We start from the raw sequence: 23164 nt of genomic DNA, 5'->3' as shown, positions 1-23164 counted from the left end.
TACTCTCTTCACATTAGCATGAACAACTTACCTCATCATCTCAGACGCGTGCTGTTAAGGTTCTTTAGCGCGAATTTAGTATTTTGAACTAACCCATTCAGGTAATTCGGCCAGAACCTGACCAGCACAGCGTCTGAGCCGGTTTTCAGCTTTTTTGCAGGAAGTCGGAAATCGCCATACAAATTTGAGAATTGCGAACCGGGCCAGAGCCACGCACGTTGGATTTGCTGCTCCGAGGACTTGATACGATGTTTTTTTATATAGGCTCCATCTATAATCATGTTTAAATTTACTGTAGAGCTTCTCGTTCGATCTGCTCCGCATCGCCAGATTTTTCCGTTTGGTTACCCGATTGGGAAATACCGGTTGACCAGCTCTAGTTATTCTATAAGGGCAGTATGTACATAAACACGCCTTCCCCCTGGGTCAGTGACCTCCCAGCGCTTACCTGCCTTCTTTGTAGGCTGGCCCGAGCCTTTAAAGGCGTTGGGCAGGCTGTTTCGGAGGTCCAAAATTTCACTAAGTCCAACATCTGGCCAGAGAACCCTAACAAAATGCGAAAAACCGGCTCAGACCTTCCACAGGATGTGGCAGAAATTACCCGTAAGGGTCTAGCTCCAAAGCTTATAATTACGCTACGCTACATTGGGCCTAGCCCATTTCTGACTCATCCGAAGTGGAAGGTCTGAGGGTATGAGGCAAATGAACAACGGGTTGTTCTGAACTTCTAAACTTCAAAGTATGCTGAATAATCAATCACGTGGAGTTTTTTTAGTGCGTGGAGTACGTAATATCATCCTAACTCAGCTTAGCCAAGACGCTAATCCACTCTTGGCGTTAGCGCAAACCTTGGTATGTATCACTTGACAGCTGGCTAACGAGCCTCATCGCTGCTTTTGGGAGTCAATGGTCTGTCTCCCAAACGCCCGCAACAACCGCCTGTTGTGCCACAATGGCGTTGTCATGATTATTGGAGGCTATCGTATTATTTTACTGCATCAATATAAACTACACATCCCCCGATACTCCTTGAAGCTTCTTATACCGACCTGCCAAGCCAGCTATCTCCCACACCCTTGAGGGAACTTGGAAGTATAGAAAGAAGGTCTTGCCGAATATCCTGCTCGCAAAAATGGCACCTAAAGGGATGATTCCGATCCTGGTCACCATGATGCTGGTGACCGGCGTTTGCAACACGCTTCTTACGAAATATCAGGATATGCAATGTGTCAGGAACTGCGATGATCCTGATCCTAAAAAAAGGGTAGTTTTTGAACAACCCGTCCTCCAGACGTGGGTACTTCTCGTGGAATTCTATTAAGCTGCGTAAGCGGCCTTTTTCCAAAGCCATACTAATGATATTACGTTTATATGGCCTAGATTGCAAATGTTCATCGGAGAAATGGGTTGTTGGCTTGTGCTCTTTGGTATTAATACTTGGAACCGCCATATTCGACCTCGATTGCGCGGCCCATCATCGGCACCGCTATTTGCTGGAGGGTATGAACCTGTTAGTGATGGTTCTGCCGATCCCCCACCGTACGATGATGCCGACGCCGATGACGCTCTCGGAAATGGCCCTAAATCACACGATTCTCGAGTTAAGCTAAGAGGAACAAAGATTCTACTCCTCGCGGCACCGGCATGCTGTGACATCTCCGGTACCACGTTGATGAATGTTGGTTTGCTCTTTGTAGTAGCGAGCATTTACCAGATGACCCGTGGAGCACTTGTTCTATTTGTCGGGTTGTTTAGCGTGGTGTTCCTTCGCCGAAAGCTTTACCTGTATCAGTGGATGGCTTTGGTATGTGTTGTTTTTGGCGTGGGTCTTGTTGGCCTTGCAGGTGCGATCTTTAAAGACCATGGGCCTGTTGCCCCGGACAATATTCCTCAACTTGTTTCTCGAGCTGCACAAGAAATCCATTCAACCGCAAAATCCCCAGAGGCTGTAAAGGTCATTGTTGGAGTTCTCTTAATTGCTGGTGCCCAAATTTTTACTGCCAGCCAGTTCGTACTGGAGGAATGGATCCTTGAGCGATATGCCATGGATCCGTTGATGGTTGTTGGCTGGGAGGGTATTTTTGGAACCCTTGTCACCACGTTCGGCATGTTTGTGCTCCACCTCGCTATTGGACGAACGGAACACGGGAGATACGGATATTTCGATGTGGCAGAAGGCTGGAGGAATATGACAACTAACAGAACAGTTGCATTTACTAGCTTGTTGATCATGATCAGTATCGGGTATGTGCATTCTCTCCCTCGCAGGCTACATTTTTTCAATCCTATACTAACTACCATCTTTCTCCAGTGGCTTCAACTACTTTGGCCTTAGTGTTACCCGATCTGTGTCTGCGACTTCACGCAGCACAATCGACACTTCCCGTACTCTCTTTATTTGGCTGGTCTCCCTTGGACTTGGATGGGAGTCATTTAAATGGCTACAAGTCGTCGGTTTCATGATGCTTGTATACGGCACTTTCCTTTTTAATGACATTGTTCGACCGCCACTGAAAGCCTGCATTCCTGATAGGTCGCCTGAGGAAGCCGAGGAAAGCTTGCTTCCTGAGGAGCCCATTGAACATATGTAATGCCAATACCAGCGTCGCTGTGCCTCTTTGCCTGATGACTTGAGATTATCTCAAAGGTATGTGGTGATGATTGTTGGATTGGTGTCTTTTTTTTGGTCCTTGTTTTTCGCACAGGTTTGAACAACCTGTCATATTCTTTTAGACATTTCCAAGCCCCTGGTCTTCTCTCGGGCTTTTTTACACCATATTTCTACAATTACCTGGATTTTTTTTTTGGTCTGTGCCTCTGGGGTAGTTATGGCATTCCACGCTATTTCGGGGCAAGGACTTTTCCTTATATCTTATCTTCGGGCATTTGTGCCTGATGTATGGGCATTTTTGATAAAGGCGTTCCGGCGTGACTTCCCAAGTTTCTCATATTTATCATATATACAAGCGAATGTGCAATTGAACCTATTCCAACGCATGCCTCTATGAATCCTTTACCACTAAGAGAGCCCAGCATACACCATTGCCTCGACCGTCGCCCACAGAGTCACCAGTTGTGGGTCTCCAAACGGCAAGAGCTGCGTAGCAATGACGCCCGCCACCTCCTTCTCCCGATCACACCACCAGAAACAGTTTGTAATTCCGGCCCAGAAGGCGCTATTCGCTGATCTACCTGTGGGACTGGGCGTGATCATCCATGTCAGGCCCCAGCCCTGTGGCGCTCCGTCAGGAATCGGATACAGAGCGGGAAGCGGGTTCGAAATTGTTGGATCTGGGGCAGAAAAACCAACCCGGCCAAAGTCTGGCCAGTCAGGGATTTGGTTCTCAAACATGCTGTCAATGGTAGTTTTGTCAAGGATCCTTTTGCCTGTGATTGGAGAAACACCGTCGTTCATGAGCGTAGCAAGAATCTCTAGATACCCAGAGTTAATTTTCTATGCCAGGACGAGGGTATTTTCTTTGCTTGAACCTACGAGAATAGTCTCGCGGAGTTGAGAAACAACCTCCTCCTCCACTATTGAAGATGGATGACTTATGCTCCTCACTGGAGACGTGCAGCGGTTGGCTATTGGGGTGCTCCTTGTGACTAAGCGTTCCGTCCGGAGCACGCTGGGCCACGGAAACGAGCTTCTTCTTCATCTCTTCAGAGGGAAAAAATCCAATTTCCTTCAAGCCAAGCGGCTCAAAGATGTGTTTCTGGAAATATTCTCCCAGGGGCATGCCGTTAGCCCGTTCAACGACGACGCCAGCCCAGTCGATATTAATCTAGAAGATTGTTAGAGTCTGCTGGTAAAGGTTCCAAGAGTTTTGTTACTCCATATTCCCATTTTTCCCCCGGTTGGTTAACCAGTGGCTGTTTGAAGTCGTCCAGCTTGCCAGAAAATTCATTGTATCCCTGTTTCTTCAACCTCTCTTGGAATATGCTATACCCAAACCCAGCTACCCGTTATTAGAGACCATGTTTTAACATCTCTTATAAATATAGGGTTGTCTTACCGGTATGCGAAAGCAACATCCTTAAGGTAATACCTCTGTTCTTGGGCACAAGAGTTCCATCTTCCTGCATAACCTGAACCTCTTTCAGTTCAGGGCAGAGGCCTTCCACCAGCTCTATATCATCTAACGCGAGTTTCCCCTGTTCAACCAGCTGCATACAAGCCACACCGGTAATCATCTTAGTAAAGGAAGCGATCCAGTACACAGAATCTGGAGCAACAGCTTGACTCTGACCAATCCCACGTGTGCCGGAGGAGTGAGCAATGATCTCCTGGCCATCTTTATTAACAACAACGAAAGACACGTTGGGGAGATCGTTAACTGGGTCTTTGCAGGCTGCATCGATAGCAGAGCAAATAGCGGCCTGGCTTTCGGGAGAAAGTTTTTTCCCCATATTTTCGGATATTTCTGATGCTTTACAGCTGGTAGAAGCTGCGAGTGGGTATAGGAGAGTAAGAAAGCGTGTTAATATGTAAAGAAAAGAGCCTTGCTTCTTGTCTCAAGCAAGACGAGAAGCAAGAAATGCCCCGCAATGCCGGCTACATATATTTGTCCTCGGAAAGACAGCCCGCCGAATGACCAGCGGAGGCACTGCCGGTCCATGCAGACCCGGGCGAAACTGGAACATGCGGGGCAGCGGCAGCGGGGTCAAACTGAGCCCAATTCGTTAGACCGAAACATCCGAGAAGAAGAGTGATAATGGCTGCAGGCCTGTGCTGCAAGAATACGGTTTGGCTAGTAGTGGAGTGTCGACTTGTTAGCAGGCGTCGTCTACGGGACAGCCCCAGGTGGCGACGAAGGTAGCGCGATGCGGTCTTTTACATAACTAGGTAAAATCACATTTGCTGACTATGTATTTCAATTATGACTTGAAGTGTACATTACAAAATTGCTGCAGAAAGCCAACATGCATCCGTCCGTCCCCAATGCGATGACAAAATAGACAGAAAACTCCCAAAACGCACAGTTTGCTATTAAATACACAATGGAAAGAAGCAAGTAATAATATTATACAAGTACATAAAGCGCACACATCTGTTGTTTGCAGCGAGTTAGTACGATGCTGTGGCCGAGGAGGGGGTGGAAACAATACCATCGAGAGACCCAGAATCATGGAGGTCCAAAAACAAACGTTCTACAATGATGGATGGAGTCAGTGTGAAGCTCGTAAAATGTAGCAATATAGGGTAATATACATTGAAAGTTCTTCGCCCCTTCACGAATTTTGACCGTTGTGCTGCCACAATTGGTAGCTGGAGCATCATCGCCAGAAACCCGTATCCACGAAGTTTCTTGGTGATGCACCCCATGACCAACTCATGACCAATCGAGCTAACAAGGAAGGTGATAAACATGGCGCCGGAACTCGAAAATTTCGTTAAGGAAGAAAAGTATACGTGGCGGCGAAGGAAGTGATGGACGGGGATATTCCATTCTCGAGAGAATTCCAACCTGCCACCAGGTTAGTGAATTCGATTCTCTGACCCTATGGGAACTAAACCTTGGAACCCACCAGTCGCACGAGTTCCACCAGTCCGAATAAAACCTGCGATCTGCAAAACGAGTAATTTCTGCAAAAGCACCCAGGGTATACTCGAAAATGACCAAAAATACCAGCAAGAATGTAACCATAAAAGGGAACAAAAGCATGCTTATTGTCTCCGCTAGTATCAGACCCTTCTCAGACCAGGCGTCTACTCTATGCAATCGGTATGCGGAATCGTTTAATACTGGCACAATGAATTCTTCAGAGGTTAGAGTCAGTAAAAATATACATCCAAAGACAGCCAATGACTTGATCAGAACTTTAGTCCACTGAGTTTCTTTAGTGCGCGGGTATTCTAATTCGTAGCAGAGAGTTGGACACATTATAAAATCCGCGTAGTTTTTCCACGTTAGGTTCTGAGGGTACGTGACGTGACCAAGGGTAGAGGTAAGCTCTGTGGCAAGATCGGATCGAAGCTCAGCGACGGACTTCTTGCATTCTTCCTGGCAATTTATGGCTTGTACATTATCCGCCTGGCTTGCTATCCCAAGACAATATCTTGGATACCGTATGGCTGCGGAGAACTTAGCACCTTTTGGATTATCTAGGGATGAAAGGCGTCGCTCCGTTTCGCTTAAATGGCCATTGTAGAAAGCATAGGAGTGCATCTTCATCAAGAGAACAAGTGTGTGCAGCGTCAAATAAACTTGCGCAGTCCAAGTCCAGTCTAGCATGAAAGGTATTCTATGGAGAATATTTGTTAGTAACGTCGACTCGGAAATCGTACATGGCTACCTTACGCGACCCAGATATTTAGCCAAGCAAGCTGTAGTAAACTTTGAACTGTCATTCCATAATTTGACCACCGGAGCCATCCTTTGCTTGATCGAATAGTTTGGTGTAGCGGAAGCGTTAGGCAGGTGCTCAAGACCATCGCCAAATCACATAGACCAAGCTGGAAAACGTTTGCTGATAGTAACGACCAAACCTGTACTCGTAAAGGATACCCTGTATCCTTCACATTACGTAGCACTGTGGTAATGACCATGATAACTAAACTGATCCAGAACAATACGAAAAAGCCGCGGAAGTTCTGGTTCTCAGAATTCGGATCAAAATGTGACAGGCGTGGTTGGTAATCGATATTATGGAACAGCCGAGTCTTCACCTGAGCACGGACTTGTTTCCTGGCAGAGGAAATTGATTGTACAGACGGAGGAGCATCTTCGGCAATGGGTGTTGAAATACCACTATTGACAGCTCATCAGCAAAATAGCTACAGATCGCAAAAGAATTGAACGGATTTTACCTTGAATGACCTGAAGATGACTTGCCTTGACTTAATCGATCCAGCTGCTCGGCGGCCCGCGATGCGCGAGCTCGCAGGGCGGCATTGTCGTCCGCATTAGCCAACACGGAACGCATGATAGCTGCAGATACAGGAACAGCAAGCTTCAGGTGCCAATACCAATACCATTGACCCAATCGGTGCTAATAAGAGCGACGGCGCTTCCAGAAATCATTCTCACAACTGGCCTCCAGACATGCGACGCCGGTCTTGTTGCTGTGTCGGTGCTCGCTCTGAATTCCTGATTCATTCAGAATTAGTTACATGACGCCACAGTCCAGTCTGCAGACCCGATACGCCGGGTTTATATTACACTAGTAACGGCGAGATGCCGCTAGTCTGTTTCAGGCTAGACTGCATGTCTCTGGGCATCAACAGGCGAGCGATGGTGGCATGAAACACCGCAACGCATTCAAGCAGACGCCCGGTTGTCAGAGGAGACGAGACTCAACATTCTTGCTAGGGACCAGTCGCCCAGTAGCCCTATATTCTTATACACAGCTTCCGCGGTGACGTTCGTCGCTTCTCCTTGAGCCCCGCCGGGGCTATTAACGCCCGCCATGACCTCCCGTGAGTTACCCGGTCGTCGAAGCTTGAACGATCCCCATTCTAAATTATTAAAAAAGTTAAGCAATTTATACGAAATGTGCGTGCATCGAAGACGATTGCGGACGAGCGAGCCGTAGTACAGAAAGAAAGTGCTGCAATTCGCGCGAGTTTCAGGGATGAGTACACAGACTCCAATGTCAGGTGAGGGGATGGTACGCAATTGGCCATTGCCTATGCATCATTGCTGACAATGTTAAAGGAGGAATAATGTTGCAAAACTACTTTATCTCTTTACATTGGGCGAACGGACGCATTTTGGTCAGATTGAATGCCTCAAACTCCTCGCCTCGCCACGCTTCGCCGACAAACGTCTGGGGTACTTGGGAACCATGCTTCTTCTAGATGAAAATCAAGAGGTTCTGACATTGGTCACAAATTCATTGAAAAAGTTGGTGTTCCAGAATGACTATGTTTGTTGGATTCCCACTGATCGACTCTTTAGTGATTTAAACCATTCAAACCAATATGTGGTTGGCCTTGCCCTCTGTACACTAGGAAATATTGCCTCCGTCGAGATGTCCAGAGACCTATTTCCGGAAATAGAGTCTCTAATATCCACCGCCAATCCCTATATTCGCAGAAAAGCCGCCCTGTGTGCAATGCGTATCTGCCGAAAGGTCCCGGATTTGCAGGAACACTTCATTGACAAGGCAAAGGTCCTCTTATCTGATCGAAATCATGGTGTTTTGCTCTGTGGCCTTACACTTGCCATCGACTTCTGTGAACAGGATGAGGCGGAAGGGGGGCAAGAGATAATAGAACAATTCCGACCGCTAGCTCCGGGTTTAGTAAGAACTTTGAAAGGCTTGACGACCTCAGGTTATACACCAGAGCACGATGTTTATGGAATTACGGACCCATTTTTGCAAACCAAGGTCCTCCGGTTACTTCGAGTCTTAGGCAGAGGCGATGTAGCGACTAGTGAACTGATCAACGACATCCTTGCTCAAGTTGCGACTAATACTGAGTCTAGCAAAAATGTTGGAAACTCTATATTATACGAGGCTGTGTTGACAATTCTTGATATAGAAGCTGATTCTGGTCTGCGAGTACTGGGCGTGAACATCCTTGGGAAATTTCTGGCCAACAAGGATAACAACATCCGATATGTCGCACTTAATACCTTGGTAAAGGTTGTTGCTGTCGAACCTAACGCCGTGCAGAGGCATCGGAACACAATTTTGGAATGTTTGCGAGACGCTGACATTAGTATCCGACGGCGAGCACTTGATCTCAGCTTTACTTTGATTAACGAGGGAAATGTTCGAGTTCTGGTCCGTGAACTCTTAGCTTTCCTGGAAGTCGCAGATACGGAGTTCAAACCTGTCATGACAACCCAAATAGGGATTGCAGCCGACAGATTTGCGCCCAATAAGCGCTGGCACGTTGATACTATGTTGCGAGTGCTGAGGCTTGCTGGGAATTACGTGAAAGAACAAATTCTCTCTTCCTTCGTTCGTCTTATCGCCACCACCCCGGATCTTCAGACATATTCTGTTCAAAAATTATATGCTGCTCTTAAGGAGGATATATCTCAAGAAGGCCTGACTCTGGCCGCAGCCTGGGTTATTGGAGAATATGGCGACGCGCTCCTCCGTGGTGGACAGTATGAAGAGGAGGAACTTGTGAAAGAGGTAAAGGAGAATGATATCGTGGACCTTTTTTTGAATATTCTAAACAGTACCTATGCCTCCCAAATTGTGACTGAATATATTGTCACCTCAGCCACGAAACTCTCCACGAGGATGACTGATCCTGCTCAGGTAGAACGTATTCGCAGATTTCTGAATAGTAGAGCAGCCGACCTTAACGTTGAGATTCAACAGCGAGCCGTGGAATATACAAACCTCTTTGGCTACGACGAGATAAGGCGCGGTGTATTTGAAAAAATGCCACCACCGGAAATCCGCGAAGAACAACGAGTCCTAGGACCTTCAGCAAACAAACGACAAACTAGAGTATTAAAAGACAAATCAAAAAAACCAGTGAAGCCGTCAGAACAGGACATGCTTCTTGATCTCATGGGTGGCTCTGATGTTCCAGCCGCAGAAACAAGCAAAACTCACAACGGATCGCAGAATACGGCAGACTTATTGGCTGATATTCTAGGTGGTGGTCCTCCTGCACAATCACCACAAACATCTTCATCACCCAGCTTATTCGCAGCCACCAAATCTCTGTCGTCCCAAACTCCTCTTCCTGCTGCTGCAACACGTGGACACACCGCATTTAACAAGAACGACCTCGCGTTAAAATTGCAAGTTCAAAGAAGCGGCCCGTCGGCTGCTCAGATCTTAGCAAAATTCTGTAACACGTCGAATTTCGATCGCTTTGCCAACGTTGGGTTACAGGCAGCCGTGCCGAAATCGCAGAAGCTTCAACTCTCGGCCATCAACAAGGCAGAGCTTGACGGCGGAGAGGAAGGCTCTCAGTCGATGAAAATAACGTCTGCAACGAGTAACGTATGTCATTGCTTTCTACATAGTTGCGTCGGGTCACTAACGAAATGATGCTGCAGCCTTTACCTACTAAACTGCGACTACGCCTCAGGGTTACCTATTCCAAAAATGGCTCGGATTCAGTAACGGAGCAGGTGGATTGGACGGAACCTTAGTATTTTGTCTGATTTGAATGCCTTTTTTTCATGATTCCCCTTTGAATTCTTCATTTGGCGGCGCTCAATTGCTTTCGAGACAAATGAATTTGAACTAGCGAAAAATATATGAAATAATGCATTCGATTATAAGAGGCTCTCACGCCAATCTTTACTTTTACATTTTTGATACCAGATTTTGGCCGAGGGTTTACAGAAGAACTTAAAGCCAATTGTTTCCTTTTCAACCAGTCAGTCAGTTGCAGGAACTGTACATCATGTTACTTGCTCACCATTCCGAGATCCAGAATTATGTCTGCACCAGAAATCCATTGCTGTAAATTAAGGTTTTCTGGCTATGCAACCCCCGTTGGTTACCAGGACTGATCAGTCTGTACTCTGTATTGTGTGTGTGTGTGTGTGTAGTTCATTATTTTTCATAGACTCTTATGGAGTCTTAGACTATGAAGAGCCACTCTCCCTAATCTGGCTTAGTTACAGCATGTGTTATCCTTGATATCTGGGCTTCCACAACTCGATTCTGTTGAAGTCTCAAACTGTAGCATGTCCAGAGGGGGCCAAGGTCTCTTATTCAGCACCAAATTCTTCTATTAGATCATGTCCCCTAGAGAAATCCTCACAAAACCTAGGGTGTAGCTAATTAATGTGCGAATGGCAGGGATTTACTGGATCCAGTCTTTTGATTTTTCAAATAGATATAGTATAGACACGATCTGGTCTGTCATTGACCGCATGCAAAATGTGAACTTTTCTGAAGAATGGGTACATGGTCACTGAGTGAACGGGTAGCCTTCCTGGTAATTAGTAGTACCAGTACTAGTGACCACTGGAATTTGTATCTAGCTCACTGGCGTTAGATCTGAAGGCTTGTATCATTGAGGTTTTTAACTGTTGGACTCTGGAGGTTTCTAGATGAAGATGGAAGCTGTCTGGTAGCATGAGCTGGTCGGATCGGCCCTGGCCATGCCCGTCGTGCCCGAGCCGATACTGGCCGCCTGGAGTGTGCATGAGGCCATGGTGGGCCTGCAGTACGTGTGGCCCTGTTGTTTCTTTTGTCTGCTTCCTCTCCTCCTCCTCGTCAGACATGTCTGATTGTGTGTTGGCCGGCAGGCTGCCCGGCATAACTCTCCGCTGCGCCGATGGTCCAGCACATACGACCACAGGAAGTGGAATACAGGGCTTCCCGTCCGCTCAGCCGTACTTAAGCCACTTGCCGGCCGGCTAGTAGTTGGGTGGGTGACCACCAGCGAATCCCGGCTGTTGTATGTTGTTTATTTTTTATTCTTATTTTATTTTGTTATTGCTTTCCTTTTCCCTCAGCCTAGTAATGTATCTTTTGCGACTGCACAGTGTCTGCTCACAACAATAGATGACTTGTGCTTACGGAGTATGGGTGGCTCTATACACAAATAGAGAGTTTAGCAGTCTAGAACTGCTAGCGCTCCGGCAAGTTTTAGGTCTGCTGATACCATATTACCCTTTGTTCCTCGTTTCTTTGGCGTGAGCATTTCCGGTGTTTATTTTGTTGCTGTAGATCTGAATGCGGCTCTTCATCACCGTTCCCGTGACGCCGCTGACTCAGCATATCAAAGACTTCCTCTCACCCGCAGCTTGTCTCGGTTATGTCGTGAGCTGCAATCGCACAGAAAACCGGCCCCCGCCAGTGGTATCAGGGGTAACATGGAGACCAGCTTGCTAATTCGCAATTTACTGCAACCCCAATGGCTATCTCGCCCCTAAAATATGATGGATTTCTCCTCCCCGTTGCCCGAAGCTTCCCGGCCCGTGTTACGTCAGAACCGTAGCTTAATATATAAAAGGGCGACTGGACAAAAACTGGGAGATGTTAACTTTCCTCTCCAGTTATTTTTTGCTTCTTTTTTGACTCTCCTCTCTTTTCTTGGTGCCTTGGAGCAACATTTGCTCGGCGCAGGTTGTTTGATTTTGAACATTCTGTGTACTCCTTCTTTTTAGACTGTGCTGTTGATTAGCCAGAGGGTATTCTCCCTTTGGTCACATATATGAGAATTAACGGCACAGAGACCCTAACGGAGTTGTTTTTCATCAAAACGGAGAGAAGCTAAGGAATAAGAGATACTCGATCGGTGATTCGTTAAGCGATGGCGACGGCTCAGCTATTGAACCGTGTGAGACGGCCGTCAATGCTGTCGAAGCTCGCCAAAGCTGAAGACTTAATTCGTTTCTTTCCCAATGGGTCATATATCGGTTGGTCTGGATTCACAGGTGTCGGCTATCCGAAGTAAGTCGCATTAGTCCCTAAACCATATGTCCCATGGGTTTTTGTTAAACGGCGTGGGTAAATATAGGATGATTCCTACCGCACTAGCCGACCATGTCGAGAAGAACAACCTACAGGGGAAATTGAGATATACTCTCTTTGTAGGGGCATCGTCCGGCGCGGAAACGGAAAACAGATGGGCGCGGCTTGATATGATAAATCGGCGATCGCCCCACCAAGTGGGCAAGGAAATCGCGAAAGGGATCAACAATGGCAATATTAATTTTTTTGACAAGCATCTTAGCATGTTTCCGGCAGATCTTGTATATGTATGTACTAGAACTGCTGCTGGGTAATCTTGTGAAGCGCTATGCTGACCCTTATCTCTCCATGACAACAGGGTTGGTATACGAGAGACAGGCCCCATAATAGGCTTGACGTGGCAGTTATCGAAGCGTCTGCTATCACCGAAGATGGTGGGATTATTCCTGGAGCCTCAGTTGGAGCTTCGCCAGAAATAGTTCAAATGGCGGACAAGATCATTATCGAGGTCAATACTGCCGCTCCATCGTTTGAAGGGTTACATGACATTACGATGTGTGATATTCCCCCGAGACGAAAACCATACCTCATTATGAGACCGGAGGATCGGATCGGAACAAACTACATCCCAATTGACCCGGAGAGAGTTGTTGCGATTGTTGAATCAGATTATCCAGATCAGACTCAACCGAATGCTCCAGCCGATGAAGCTTCGCGGGCTATTGCGTCAAACTTAATTGAGTTTCTTCAACATGAAGTGAAGATGGGCCGTTTGCCCAAAAATTTACTTCCAATTCAGTCTGGCATTGGAAATATTGCCAACGCAGTCATTGGTGGTCTTGCCGAGGGCGGTGCCAATTTTCAGAATCTGAAGGTGTGGACTGAAGTTTTGCAAGACTCATTCCTCGATCTTTTCGACAGCGGCAATCTTGACTTTGCCACAGCCACGTCCATCCGTTTCTCTCCGGACGGATTCAAGAGGTTTTATAAAGGCTGGGCAAATTACTATGACAAACTCCTTCTTCGCTCTCAGCAGGTTTCCAACTCCCCTGAAATCATCCGGCGTCTCGGCGTCATTGGCATGAACACTCCCGTGGAAGTCGACATCTACGCCCATGCCAACAGCACGTGCGTGATGGGGTCGCGGATGCTGAATGGCCTGGGCGGATCCGCCGACTTCTTGCGCAGCGCTAAATATAGCATCATGCACACGCCCAGCACACGACCTAGTAAAGCAGATCCCACGGGCATTTCTTGTATCGTCCCTTTCTGTACGCATATCGACCAAACGGAACACGATCTGGACGTTGTCGTCACTGAGCAGGTATGTCTTTTCCCTTCAAGTACCCACGAGGACTTAGCAGCTGACATTTCCAGGGACTTGCTGATGTCCGGGGTCTTGCTCCGCGGGAACGGGCCCGCGTAATTATCGATAAGTGCTCACATCCTGATTACAAGCCGATCTTGCAGGACTACTTTGATCGGGCCGAGTCGTATTGCCTCCGCAAGGGCATGGGCCACGAGCCGCATCTGCTCTACCAGGCATTCAAAATGCACCAAAACTTGGAGGAGAAAGGGACTATGAAGATTGATGGATGGGAATAGGGTCAAGATAGTTACTGCGTCTAGTTGATTTTTTTGGTCTAAAATGATACCTCAACATTTTTTTGGCTGCGTTTCATGACGCCGCATAGAGTAGTTACTGTACGCTTGTCGTATTGCCTCAAATTAGAAAAATTTTCTGAAACAGTACAATATCCACCCTTCCTAGTATTGTGAACACAGCCGCAGAGTGGCTTCTTCGAAACAACACCGACAAGTCAGCTACCCACACCATAAGCCTGATAATCATTCATCCATAGATTTTATATCCATGTAGTAAAAACCATGCCAGTGGGGGCCATCAAGTCAAAACCCAAGAACCTCCCTAGGCTACCATAGGATCCTGTTGGGCGACCAAGGCTAGGCGTACCCATTACGCTTAAATGGAAGTTATGGAACTCGATACGGAGTACCTGCAGGCTGTTGAGCTTGAAGAGAGGGATCATGAATGCTTTGCTTTGGGGCATGTACAATATTTTCCGTTGAGCTAACCCAGAACAAACGGGCAATCATTGGACAACGGCTGTGTTTAGTCAGCCTTTTTGTTTTTACGCGGGTACATAAAAGCTTCCTCGCTGTTTTTACATCTAAGAAGTTCTCCCGATGACCGTGGAGTTCGATCCCTTGGCTAAAAGGGCACAGGAACAGAAGTTTACTGCTTGGCTCCAGTTTCTCTTGAACGAAGTCTCCCTAATACATGTCCATGGCCTTGCGGCATGCCACCGGCCATGAAAACCGGCAGCCGCCCGGCGGTGGAAAAACGGTGCGCTCAACGTATGCTACCGCGTCAAGTTCGAAGACGGTGTCCATGTCATCGTTCGCTACGCCGCTCTAGGGAGGGCCATCCTTCGCAGAGAGAAGATGGGGGGCGAAGTTGCTGCCATGAAGCATCTCCGACGCCATACGCTCATACCGGTGCCCGAGGTCCTCGGCTCTGGCATCTGCCTTCTTGGCCCTTCATAGTCGTTTGTCGAGGGCATACCGTTATCGGATCTCCTCAAAGGCAAGTTCAAGGAGGATTGCCAGCCCGTTCTAAATAATAGCTCGAAGAGAGCCTACCGTGAAGTCCCAGCAATCGTGCTTGAGTTGCCCAAGCATGAGTTCGGGGGAATCGGGGCCATTGAAGAAACCAATGGGACATCTATTATTGCAAAACACGCTCTCATATTCAACCAAAATGAGTTGATGGCCTCAGCCAATCTGTCTGATCACCTTTTTTGCTCCACAGGTATTCGATTCTGTACCGAAATGTTTTGAATCTCTTCTTACGTAGCGACCTCTTCTATCTCCGGCTACAGAAGAAGAATGCCATGGCGAGCGAGCAAGATTGCAAGAAGAAATACGTGGCCCGCTGTTTATTTCTTGCGATTGTCAAAGGCATATCCCATGAGCACTGCGACGACTTTCGTCCGTCGAGTTTGCTCATTGATGTTGAAAGTTTTATGTTTCTGGAGTGATTGATTGGGAGTTCACATATGCAGTCCCTTCTGAATTCACATATGTTGCTCCGTGGTGGCTTCTGCTCCAGAGCTCAGGGGACTGGGAGTCTGATCTCAATGAGCTCCTAGTCCGCTTTACTCCTAGGCTGCAGGTATTCCTTTCTGGTCTACGAAAATGCGAGGACGAATCGAATTTATCCAGCAACGCAGACTGTCTGAAACCCAGCGCTAATCTACACGGATGATGAATTCTGTGGAGACTGGGCAACTTTGATTATGCTTAGCTGCCCGTTACAGCTCCATGTTTGATGAAATATACTGGACGTTTCTGGACAAACGGGATTATGGGACGTTTCTTCGCTTGACGATCGGATCAGTCTTTCGAATCCTGAGCAGCAAGTAGAAATGGATGAACTTGTCAGGCTTAAAGTTTCCCAGGCGGGCGAAAGTGCCTTAGATGACCATTATCCTGCCGATAGTTGTATGATTTGTGATTTCTACGGAGAATTTCCTGTTGTTCACAATCTATGAGTAGGTTTGATATGTAACTATTCCGAAAAGGAATTTTTGACTTTAGTTTTCATACTCCGTACGAAGTACCTCTTGACATACGGTTGGTATTGAAATAGTGCCCGCTGATCGAATCGTTTGCTTTGCGGCTTAACGCACCCTTCGAAAACAAGCGCTTCGCTGGTGTGGTTAATTATTAGTCGCGAGTCACAATTAACGCCGATTCAGGTCTAAGATATGGAAGATCTCTGTATTTTTTTCCCGGTGAGTGTGTTGTTACGATTATTTTCCCGCCTTCGACCAACAGTTTTGACCCCCAAAATTCGCAAGTGCTTCCTGTTGACCTGGGTACATAGATCTGTGTGCTTGCCCCTCGTTAGCAGAGTAGATTTCTCCATAAGAAAAAGTTATTTTGAATGAAACTGACTAAATAGCCGGAAAAGTGTTTGTGACTGACTCCTTTTGTCACTTCCGCCCCTACGGGGGTTCAGGGGCCTGGGTGCCTCGTTCTCCGTACGTCGTGCCTCTTCACCATGATGATATTATTATTTTAACACAACACGGCAAGCCTCGTACTTTTTAGTTCTTTACGGAGTACGCCCCTGCCAAAACGCCGTGTCTGGTCGCTTGACCTGTCTCTAAATCAAGGTTGCCGTAGTGCTTCTACGGAGTGATTATTCTGTAACCTAACGGGGTTTCCCCAACACCTAGGACATCCTAGGGTATATTGGCTGTGTTAATAATACATATCCCGTTTGTTTACCACTCGCTCGGTGTAGTAGTCTCTTTCAGACGTGATTGTATCCGATGGCTTATTCAAGTCTCCACAGAGCTTCTATTATCAGCGGCTGACTTTATATAGACATATTTGAATCACAGAGTGTCCTTGGTAATCGCGCGCTTGGATCTTGGTTAGATTCGCAAAGCATGGCTTCTCAAAGTTTATCCAAGTTGGGAGTTCTAAGCGCGATCCCTTATTCTGTCTGGCGCCCAAGGATTCTACCGGATTGGTGATATGAGCATGCTGGAATCGTTTGTGTTCGGGTCTTGGGAGCCGGGCAACAGCGTGGAATGAATACTTACTAGTTGGCGGAGCTCGTCGAGCTGTGGAGGCGAGGCAGGAGAGCACGGTGATTGTGCTCGGAGATGACGCGTATCAATCTATCAGTCTTCCGTACGGAGCAGGCCATACAAACCGCCTTTTATTTGTTAATTCTACGGATGCTTCTATGGAAAGATATATATTTGAAGAAATGTTGGATTTGCGACAAGAAGACTCCGTGTTCCGTCCATTTCTGGGTACAACTCCGTGGTTGGAATTGTTGGCGCGAAGTAGCGCTGTTCTGTCACATGGAGACGAGCAACGACAAGACTTCTTGTCAGGGCCATGGTTGCCACCCAGCAGCACTACGAATAGGGAGTTGTGAGGGTCTGGCTACAGATCTCAGGACGGCGGAAATAATAATAATAATAATAATACGTTCTGGGAGGAACACGCAAAGCAAGGGTTCCCCGGATGGCGCGGCCCCTGCCAGGGAAGGCTGGGCCTGGCAGGCGGGCTCGATCTGCGGGAGAGCGATGTTTATCGCCGGGCAGGGTGCTGGGGAGAACAAGGAGACGAGAAACTTGCAGAGCAATGCCTGTTCACAGTAGCTGTGTTTGCCTGTGTGATTGCAAGCAGAATCGGGATCGCGACAAAGCACTGCCCGGGGGCTGTTTTCTCATGCAGGAAACAAAAAGCAAAAAGAAAAATACACACCAAAAAAATAAGCATAAGAGCAAGGGGCAAAAAAGAAACAGCCAAAGGCGCAACCAAGACAGTCGCAGGAGTGTTTTTATTTTTTATTTTTTTTATTATTGCGCGCTGGGCGACAGTCGCTGACTCGCTGGGGTTCGCAGCGCAAGGCCAATAGGGAGGCCAACAAGGAGAAAACAGCGCGTTCGGGACGCCGATCCTTTGGCAAGCGAACGGACCCTTTTTGTGCTCGCCCTTCGATCTGATTGTCTCTTTCACACGCGCAAGGATCATCCAGGGGAGCCGGCAAGGCTTGGGGCGAGTGTCTAGCCAGAGGGAGGGGGGCTGCTAGGCCAGGCATTAGTATTGAACAGGCAGCTGGGACAGACGGCGGGCGGGACGGCAAGCGAGCAGGACATCGGAGCGGCAGTGCAGAGTGGAGGACATAGGAAATGAAGCACGCCGCCGCAGCAGCAGCAGACGACGACGATGGCGGGCGCGGGTTGTTTTTTTTTTTTTTTTTTCTTTCGTGCTCGTCGAGCGCGGCGGCGCTGGCGAGGCGTGATAGCGTCGCCTTGGCTCGCCGGCGTGCGCCTCGCGTATCGTACGCCGTACCAGGTACGGTACCGCCGTGTTCCATACGCGCCGCCACGCACATCACAGCCCGCTGCGCTGGCGTCGGGTGCGGAGGACACATAGCTGCTGTACGGTTTGGACGCATCCTGCTTAACTACCACTGCTCTCTGTAGACTCTACGCACCGTCGCCTCGCCGTGCCCGCGCTCGGCATGCGTGCCACAGCAACCGGAGATTGCGTGGGCAGCGTGGCGACGCCGGACTGGGCAGCCCGTATCGCAGAGGCTGACGTGAAACGGCGGGTTCCTGGCGCGCACGCAGCCCGCGCGTAATACGGCCGTCATGACGCCGCCCCACCGCCCCGTTGGCTGCGTGTGCCTGGTAACGCCCCGTCACACGCTAGCCCCAATGCGGCCTCTCCTTTTCCCGCTTTTCTGTTTCTCCTCCCGCTTTGCTCGCTCTCCCTCTCCTCCTCCTCCTCCTCTTCTTCTTCTTCCTCGTCTCCTCCCCCGTCTTTCGTTCTCCCGTCTCCTCTCCCTCACTGACCACCGCTTCACTCTTTCAGCGGGCATTCTTTCTTTCTGCTACGGCTCTTCCGCTCGCGCTCTCCCCGTCTCCACTGCCATCCCTACCGCACGGAAGATTACCCTAAGACAAACCGCCCAACTGCGCACGTCCATTCTTTTTTAACCCGTCGCTCGCCGCGTCCTTGCACTCCTCTGTGTCTTCCTGCGTCGTTTCGGAGACACCATGAAGGGCGCTGCGCTTTTGTCCGCCGCTGGTCTCGTGGGCTCGGCCCTGGCTGGCGGCCTGCACCATCGCCACGGCCACCTTGAACTGCACCGCCGTCTCCCACCGTCGTGCGTGGTCAAGACCATCGTCATCACTGGCCCTCCCACACGTAAGTGCTCGCGACCGTCGCGTGCATGCCACGCGCTGCATGTTTCTCCTTGGCTCATGCTGACTGAAACAACACAGTTATCCCAATTCCTGCCGCCACCACCACTTCGAAAAAAACTGTCAAGCAGACTAGCTACACCACCGTCACCGTCGCTGTCACTCCCGCCCCCTCCGAGCCGGCACCCACCCCCTCCGAAACCGTCTTTCCTACTCCAGGAACCTACACCATTCCCGCGCAGACAGTCGTCCTCAACAAGACTGTAACGGTCTGCGCGCCAAAAACGACCCCTGTGCCTGGTGTTTCTCAATCCTATGGAGGTGTGACTAGTGTTGTCCAGAGCTCCACTGCGGTCGTTTGCCCTTCATCTGCGACTCCCGTCGTCTGCGTTCCCGGCACCTACGTCCGGCCGGCAGCCACCGTGACCGTGACCGAGACAAAGTTCGTGTATGTGTGCCCATCGCCAACTCTCGTTGTCCCGTCTCCGACCCCTAAGCCTGAGGGCCCGAAGCCTGCCCCTCCAAAGCCGGAAGAACCCAAGCCAGAGCCTCCAAAGCCTGAAACACCCAAACCAGAGCCCCCAAAGCCAGAAACGCCCAAGCCAGAACCCCCTAAGCCCCAGGAACCTAAGCCAGAACCTCCCATGCCTGAGACTCCCAAGCCTGAGCCACCCAAGCCAGAAACACCCAAACCCGAACCCCCTAAGCCTCAGGAACCCAAACCCGAACCTCCTAAGCCCCAGGAACCTAAACCCGAACCTCCTAAGCCCCAGGAACCTAAACCCGATGGCCCCAAGCCTGGACTTGGAGGTGGCGAGAAATGGGGTATGACCTACTCTCCGTTCACCGACAACAGTCTATGCAAAGATGTCAATCAGATGAAGTCCGACATTGCCACCATCAAGCAAAAGGGTTTCAAAGTCGTTCGCGTCTACGCACCTGATTGTAACGCGCTTCAAACCATCGGCGATGCGTGCAAGGCAAATGGCCTCAGAATGATCATTGGTGTTTTCATTTCCAACACTGGCATCCAGGGTGCGCAGAAACAGGTGACCGACATCGTCAGCTGGGGTCAGTTCAATATCGTCGACCTCATCGTCGTTGGAAACGAAGCTATCTTCCAGAAGCACGCCGATGCTGGTTCTCTTGCATCGTTCATCGCCTCGTGCAAGGCTACTTTCCAGAAGGCTGGTTACACTGGCCCTGTCACCACCACGGAACCCCTTAACATCTGGCAGTCCAGTGCTTCTCAGCTCTGTGGCGTCATCGATGTTCTCGGTGCCAACATCCATCCGTTCTTCAACGCTGGAGTCGCTCCATCGGAAGCCGGCAAGTTTGTCAAAGGCCAGATGGACATTCTTCAAGGTCTTTGCAACAAGAAAGTCATCAACCTCGAGACTGGCTGGCCCAACGGGGGCGGCAACAACGGTCTCGCCGTTTCTGGCGGCGCTGAACAAAAAGCCGCCATTAAGTCTATTGTCAAGGCTGTCGGAAGTGACTCTGTCTTCTTTTCGTTCCGTGATGACAAGTGGAAGCAACCTGGCCCATTCGGTGTCGAACAAAACTGGGGCTGCATTAATGTCTTCTAAATAACTTAATGTCAGTCTCCTTGTGCAATGATGACTTTGCTTTCTCGCCTCTTTTGTTGCCCTTTTCTATCCATATACTTGTCTTTTTCACTGTTTGGGGTTCATCTCATGGGGTCCTGAGTGGAGTTGTATATGTCTTTTTTCTCTTTCATCTTGTTTCTTTTTTCTCAATAATTTTTTCATCTCTCTGGTCAAGGCGAAAAAGAGGGAAAGACAAAAGGAAATATCAGGAGGAACTTCAACCTTCCCAGCAACCAACCCTACAACACAACAGTGACAACACCAGTTCAAGTGTACGTGCAAACACTTATGAAGTTCCTTATCTTTTTTTCTCCTACCTCTCTTGTTCAGATCCGCATGTGTGAATGTACATGTTTGGCAGCCATTTTACGAAAAATCAAATGTCAGAGTAACTGTGCCAAAGAAACAAGCAGAAGCAGTCTCATTCTGTTGAGCAGCATTTCACTGAGATGCTTCTTTTCATGTACAATGTTTTCCCATCCATTGTTCTTCCTTGGGTGCATATCCTCCCCCACCCTCACAGTGCAAAAATTCAATTATATGGAATATTTCTTTGTTGATCTATAATGTCCTCAATAGTACTTGGAAACTTTTTGCTTTGTTTTGAATTAATGGATTCCCAATTTCGATCTCCTCTTGCTTGTTTTTGGGGCCCCGCGCCGGCGCAAATCCAACAGGAACGCCGACCCAAAACACTCAACTTCATTCTCCATTCCTCCCGTAGGAGCACCCCGCCCGGTCTCCCGCGAGATGCGTCTTTTTAGCTTCTGAGTCTGTTCATCCATACAGTCGATCCTCAACCCGGGGCCCCATTATTAGCCACGCGCACGGTGTCTCGGTAGGATGGCTGGAGACTGGCGTCTGTGCTCGTCGGTGTATATATGTATGATAGCCGGCGGCAGTCCAAACTGTCACAGCTTGCCTGTACTTTCCCCCCACTACGATTATAATAGCATTCCTTTTCCTTTGCGCGGTACGGAGTATATCCAGCGCTGACTTTCCTCGCTCCAGAGTCCATATTCGGATGTGCTGTGGCGCAGGCGCAGGGGCTTGGCCAGTGTGGCGCAGCAGATCGTCACGGGTTTTTGCGACCAATCAACCCGTGGACGCCACAATCACGTCTTGTCCTACGAGCCAGCCTTCCCTTTATCCTCTTTGGGGAGGATTCGCGTGCTTCTTCTGCAATGGGTGGGAGGAGTAGGCGGCGTACTAGTCTAGGAAGGAGATCTTCTTTGATGCTGGCTCTGCGAGATGTTTGGGCTCCAGTGTTGAGGGAATTTGGGATGGCCTTCCGGGTTTCTCAGACGGCGTCGTCCCATCCTCGGCGGCTAGTAGTTTTATTTTCGTGCCAGCAGAGATAATATCGCCGTCACTTTTTTCTACAGATATGGCTGCGGAGCGGAGATCTGTGATTTATCGTACGGCAAAAGACTTTGTATATTCATTCCAGTGTATATACGTAACGGTTTACCGAGTATATTTCATGGCGCGTGGTAAAGGAAAGAAAAGGAAGGGAAAAAACAACGGTCTCTGGCTTTCGATCAGAGGAACTTCTTCGCCATGCCCAACAGAGCGCCAGCTCCTCCTTGCTGTTGGTTCCCGCCGCCGGACTGCCCGCCGCCGAGCCCCCCAGCCAAGCCAGCCAGGCCAGCAAGCCCCCCCAGGCCACCGCCACCGCCGCCGCCGCTCATCTGGTTCTTCATGTACATCTTCATCGCCATTGCAGCAGCCGAATTGACGGCCGATTGCTTATCAGTAGCCTGCAGAAGAAAAAAAAGGGAAAATTAGCCCGTGTTCCAAAATAGAAACGCAAACAAGAAATTCTCCAGGACAGAGAAAAAAAAAAAAAAAAAACATACCACATTGCCCTGCTTGTTCTGCTGATCCCACAACTTCCCCGCCTGAGCCATGGCAAGCCCAATCAGCTTGTTCTGGTCGCCCGCCCCACCACCACCACCACCACTGCTGCTCTTCTGCTTGTCCTCGCCACCCATAAACATCTTCAGCGCCTGCAGCGCGGCGCCATTGCCCAAGAAGTCCGCGTCGAGCTTGCGATCCGCCTGCGGATTGCCGCCGTCGCCGTAGAGCGCCTGGTGCGCGCCCACCACCTTCTGCTCGTCGATGTCCTCCTTGCCCAGGCTCTCCTTGTTCTGGCTGAGGAAGCTGACGGCCTTCTTGAAGAAGCCCGCGTCCTCGTCGTCATCGGCGTCCTCGCGCCCGTTGTTGTGGTACTTGGCCTGCTTGATGGCTTGTCCGAAGTCGAAGCCTCCAAAGCCACCATCGCCGCCGCCGGGAGCTCCACTGCCTCCTTGCTGGATTTGCTGTCCGGACATGTCGGCGCGGGGGTCGTAGTAGTTGGCGCTGGCTCCGCCGCTGAATTCGGACGGGTTGGGACGGGAGAAGTTGGACATGGTGCTGGGAAGAGGGGAGGGGAATTGCACT

The 23164-nt window shown here is 49.2% G+C and overlaps 7 protein-coding genes across 7 annotated transcripts; 4 read left to right on the top strand and 3 right to left on the bottom strand.

Annotated features, from left to right (window-relative positions):
• Positions 1–1132: 1132 nt before the first annotated feature.
• Positions 1133–2591, top strand: LOZ57_001611 (uncharacterized protein; the record flags this gene model as incomplete). Its single annotated transcript, XM_049250698.1, has 3 exons — positions 1133–1293; positions 1381–2244; positions 2312–2591. The coding sequence occupies 3 exons, from the start codon at positions 1133–1135 to the stop codon at positions 2589–2591; spliced, it is 1305 nt and encodes a 434-aa protein (XP_049110282.1).
• A 428-nt stretch (positions 2592–3019) lies between these two features.
• Positions 3020–4410, bottom strand: LOZ57_001610 (uncharacterized protein; the record flags this gene model as incomplete). Its single annotated transcript, XM_049250697.1, has 4 exons — positions 3020–3432; positions 3494–3785; positions 3835–3959; positions 4017–4410. 4 exons carry the CDS (start codon positions 4408–4410, stop codon positions 3020–3022), a joined length of 1224 nt encoding a protein of 407 aa, XP_049110281.1.
• A 658-nt stretch (positions 4411–5068) lies between these two features.
• On the bottom strand, positions 5069–6927 carry ARE2 (Sterol O-acyltransferase 2 (Sterol-ester synthase 2); the record flags this gene model as incomplete). The annotated part of the gene is made up of 4 exons (XM_049250696.1): positions 5069–5468; positions 5530–6246; positions 6303–6752; positions 6812–6927. The coding sequence occupies 4 exons, from the start codon at positions 6925–6927 to the stop codon at positions 5069–5071; spliced, it is 1683 nt and encodes a 560-aa protein (XP_049110280.1).
• A 483-nt stretch (positions 6928–7410) lies between these two features.
• APL4 (clathrin associated protein complex large subunit) lies at positions 7411–10073 on the top strand (the record flags this gene model as incomplete). The annotated part of the gene is made up of 4 exons (XM_049250695.1): positions 7411–7420; positions 7477–7600; positions 7659–9921; positions 9978–10073. 4 exons carry the CDS (start codon positions 7411–7413, stop codon positions 10071–10073), a joined length of 2493 nt encoding a protein of 830 aa, XP_049110279.1.
• Positions 10074–12193: 2120 nt separating this feature from the next.
• Positions 12194–13959, top strand: ACH1 (acetyl-CoA hydrolase; the record flags this gene model as incomplete). The annotated part of the gene is made up of 4 exons (XM_049250694.1): positions 12194–12333; positions 12401–12641; positions 12713–13678; positions 13732–13959. 4 exons carry the CDS (start codon positions 12194–12196, stop codon positions 13957–13959), a joined length of 1575 nt encoding a protein of 524 aa, XP_049110278.1.
• Positions 13960–18965: 5006 nt separating this feature from the next.
• Positions 18966–20701, top strand: LOZ57_001606 (uncharacterized protein; the record flags this gene model as incomplete). The annotated part of the gene is made up of 2 exons (XM_049250693.1): positions 18966–19116; positions 19194–20701. The coding sequence occupies 2 exons, from the start codon at positions 18966–18968 to the stop codon at positions 20699–20701; spliced, it is 1659 nt and encodes a 552-aa protein (XP_049110277.1).
• A 1562-nt stretch (positions 20702–22263) lies between these two features.
• Positions 22264–23133, bottom strand: LOZ57_001605 (uncharacterized protein; the record flags this gene model as incomplete). Its single annotated transcript, XM_049250692.1, has 2 exons — positions 22264–22482; positions 22582–23133. The coding sequence occupies 2 exons, from the start codon at positions 23131–23133 to the stop codon at positions 22264–22266; spliced, it is 771 nt and encodes a 256-aa protein (XP_049110276.1).
• Positions 23134–23164: the final 31 nt, after the last annotated feature.

The sequence above is a fragment of the Ophidiomyces ophidiicola genome, assembly GCF_022830035.1.
Source record: "Ophidiomyces ophidiicola strain CBS 122913 chromosome Unknown scaffold_4, whole genome shotgun sequence".
Taxonomy (NCBI): Eukaryota; Fungi; Ascomycota; class Eurotiomycetes; order Onygenales; family Onygenaceae; genus Ophidiomyces; species Ophidiomyces ophidiicola.
The sequence above is the reverse complement of the archived record's forward strand: the minus strand, read 5'-3'. Positions and strand labels throughout refer to the sequence as shown.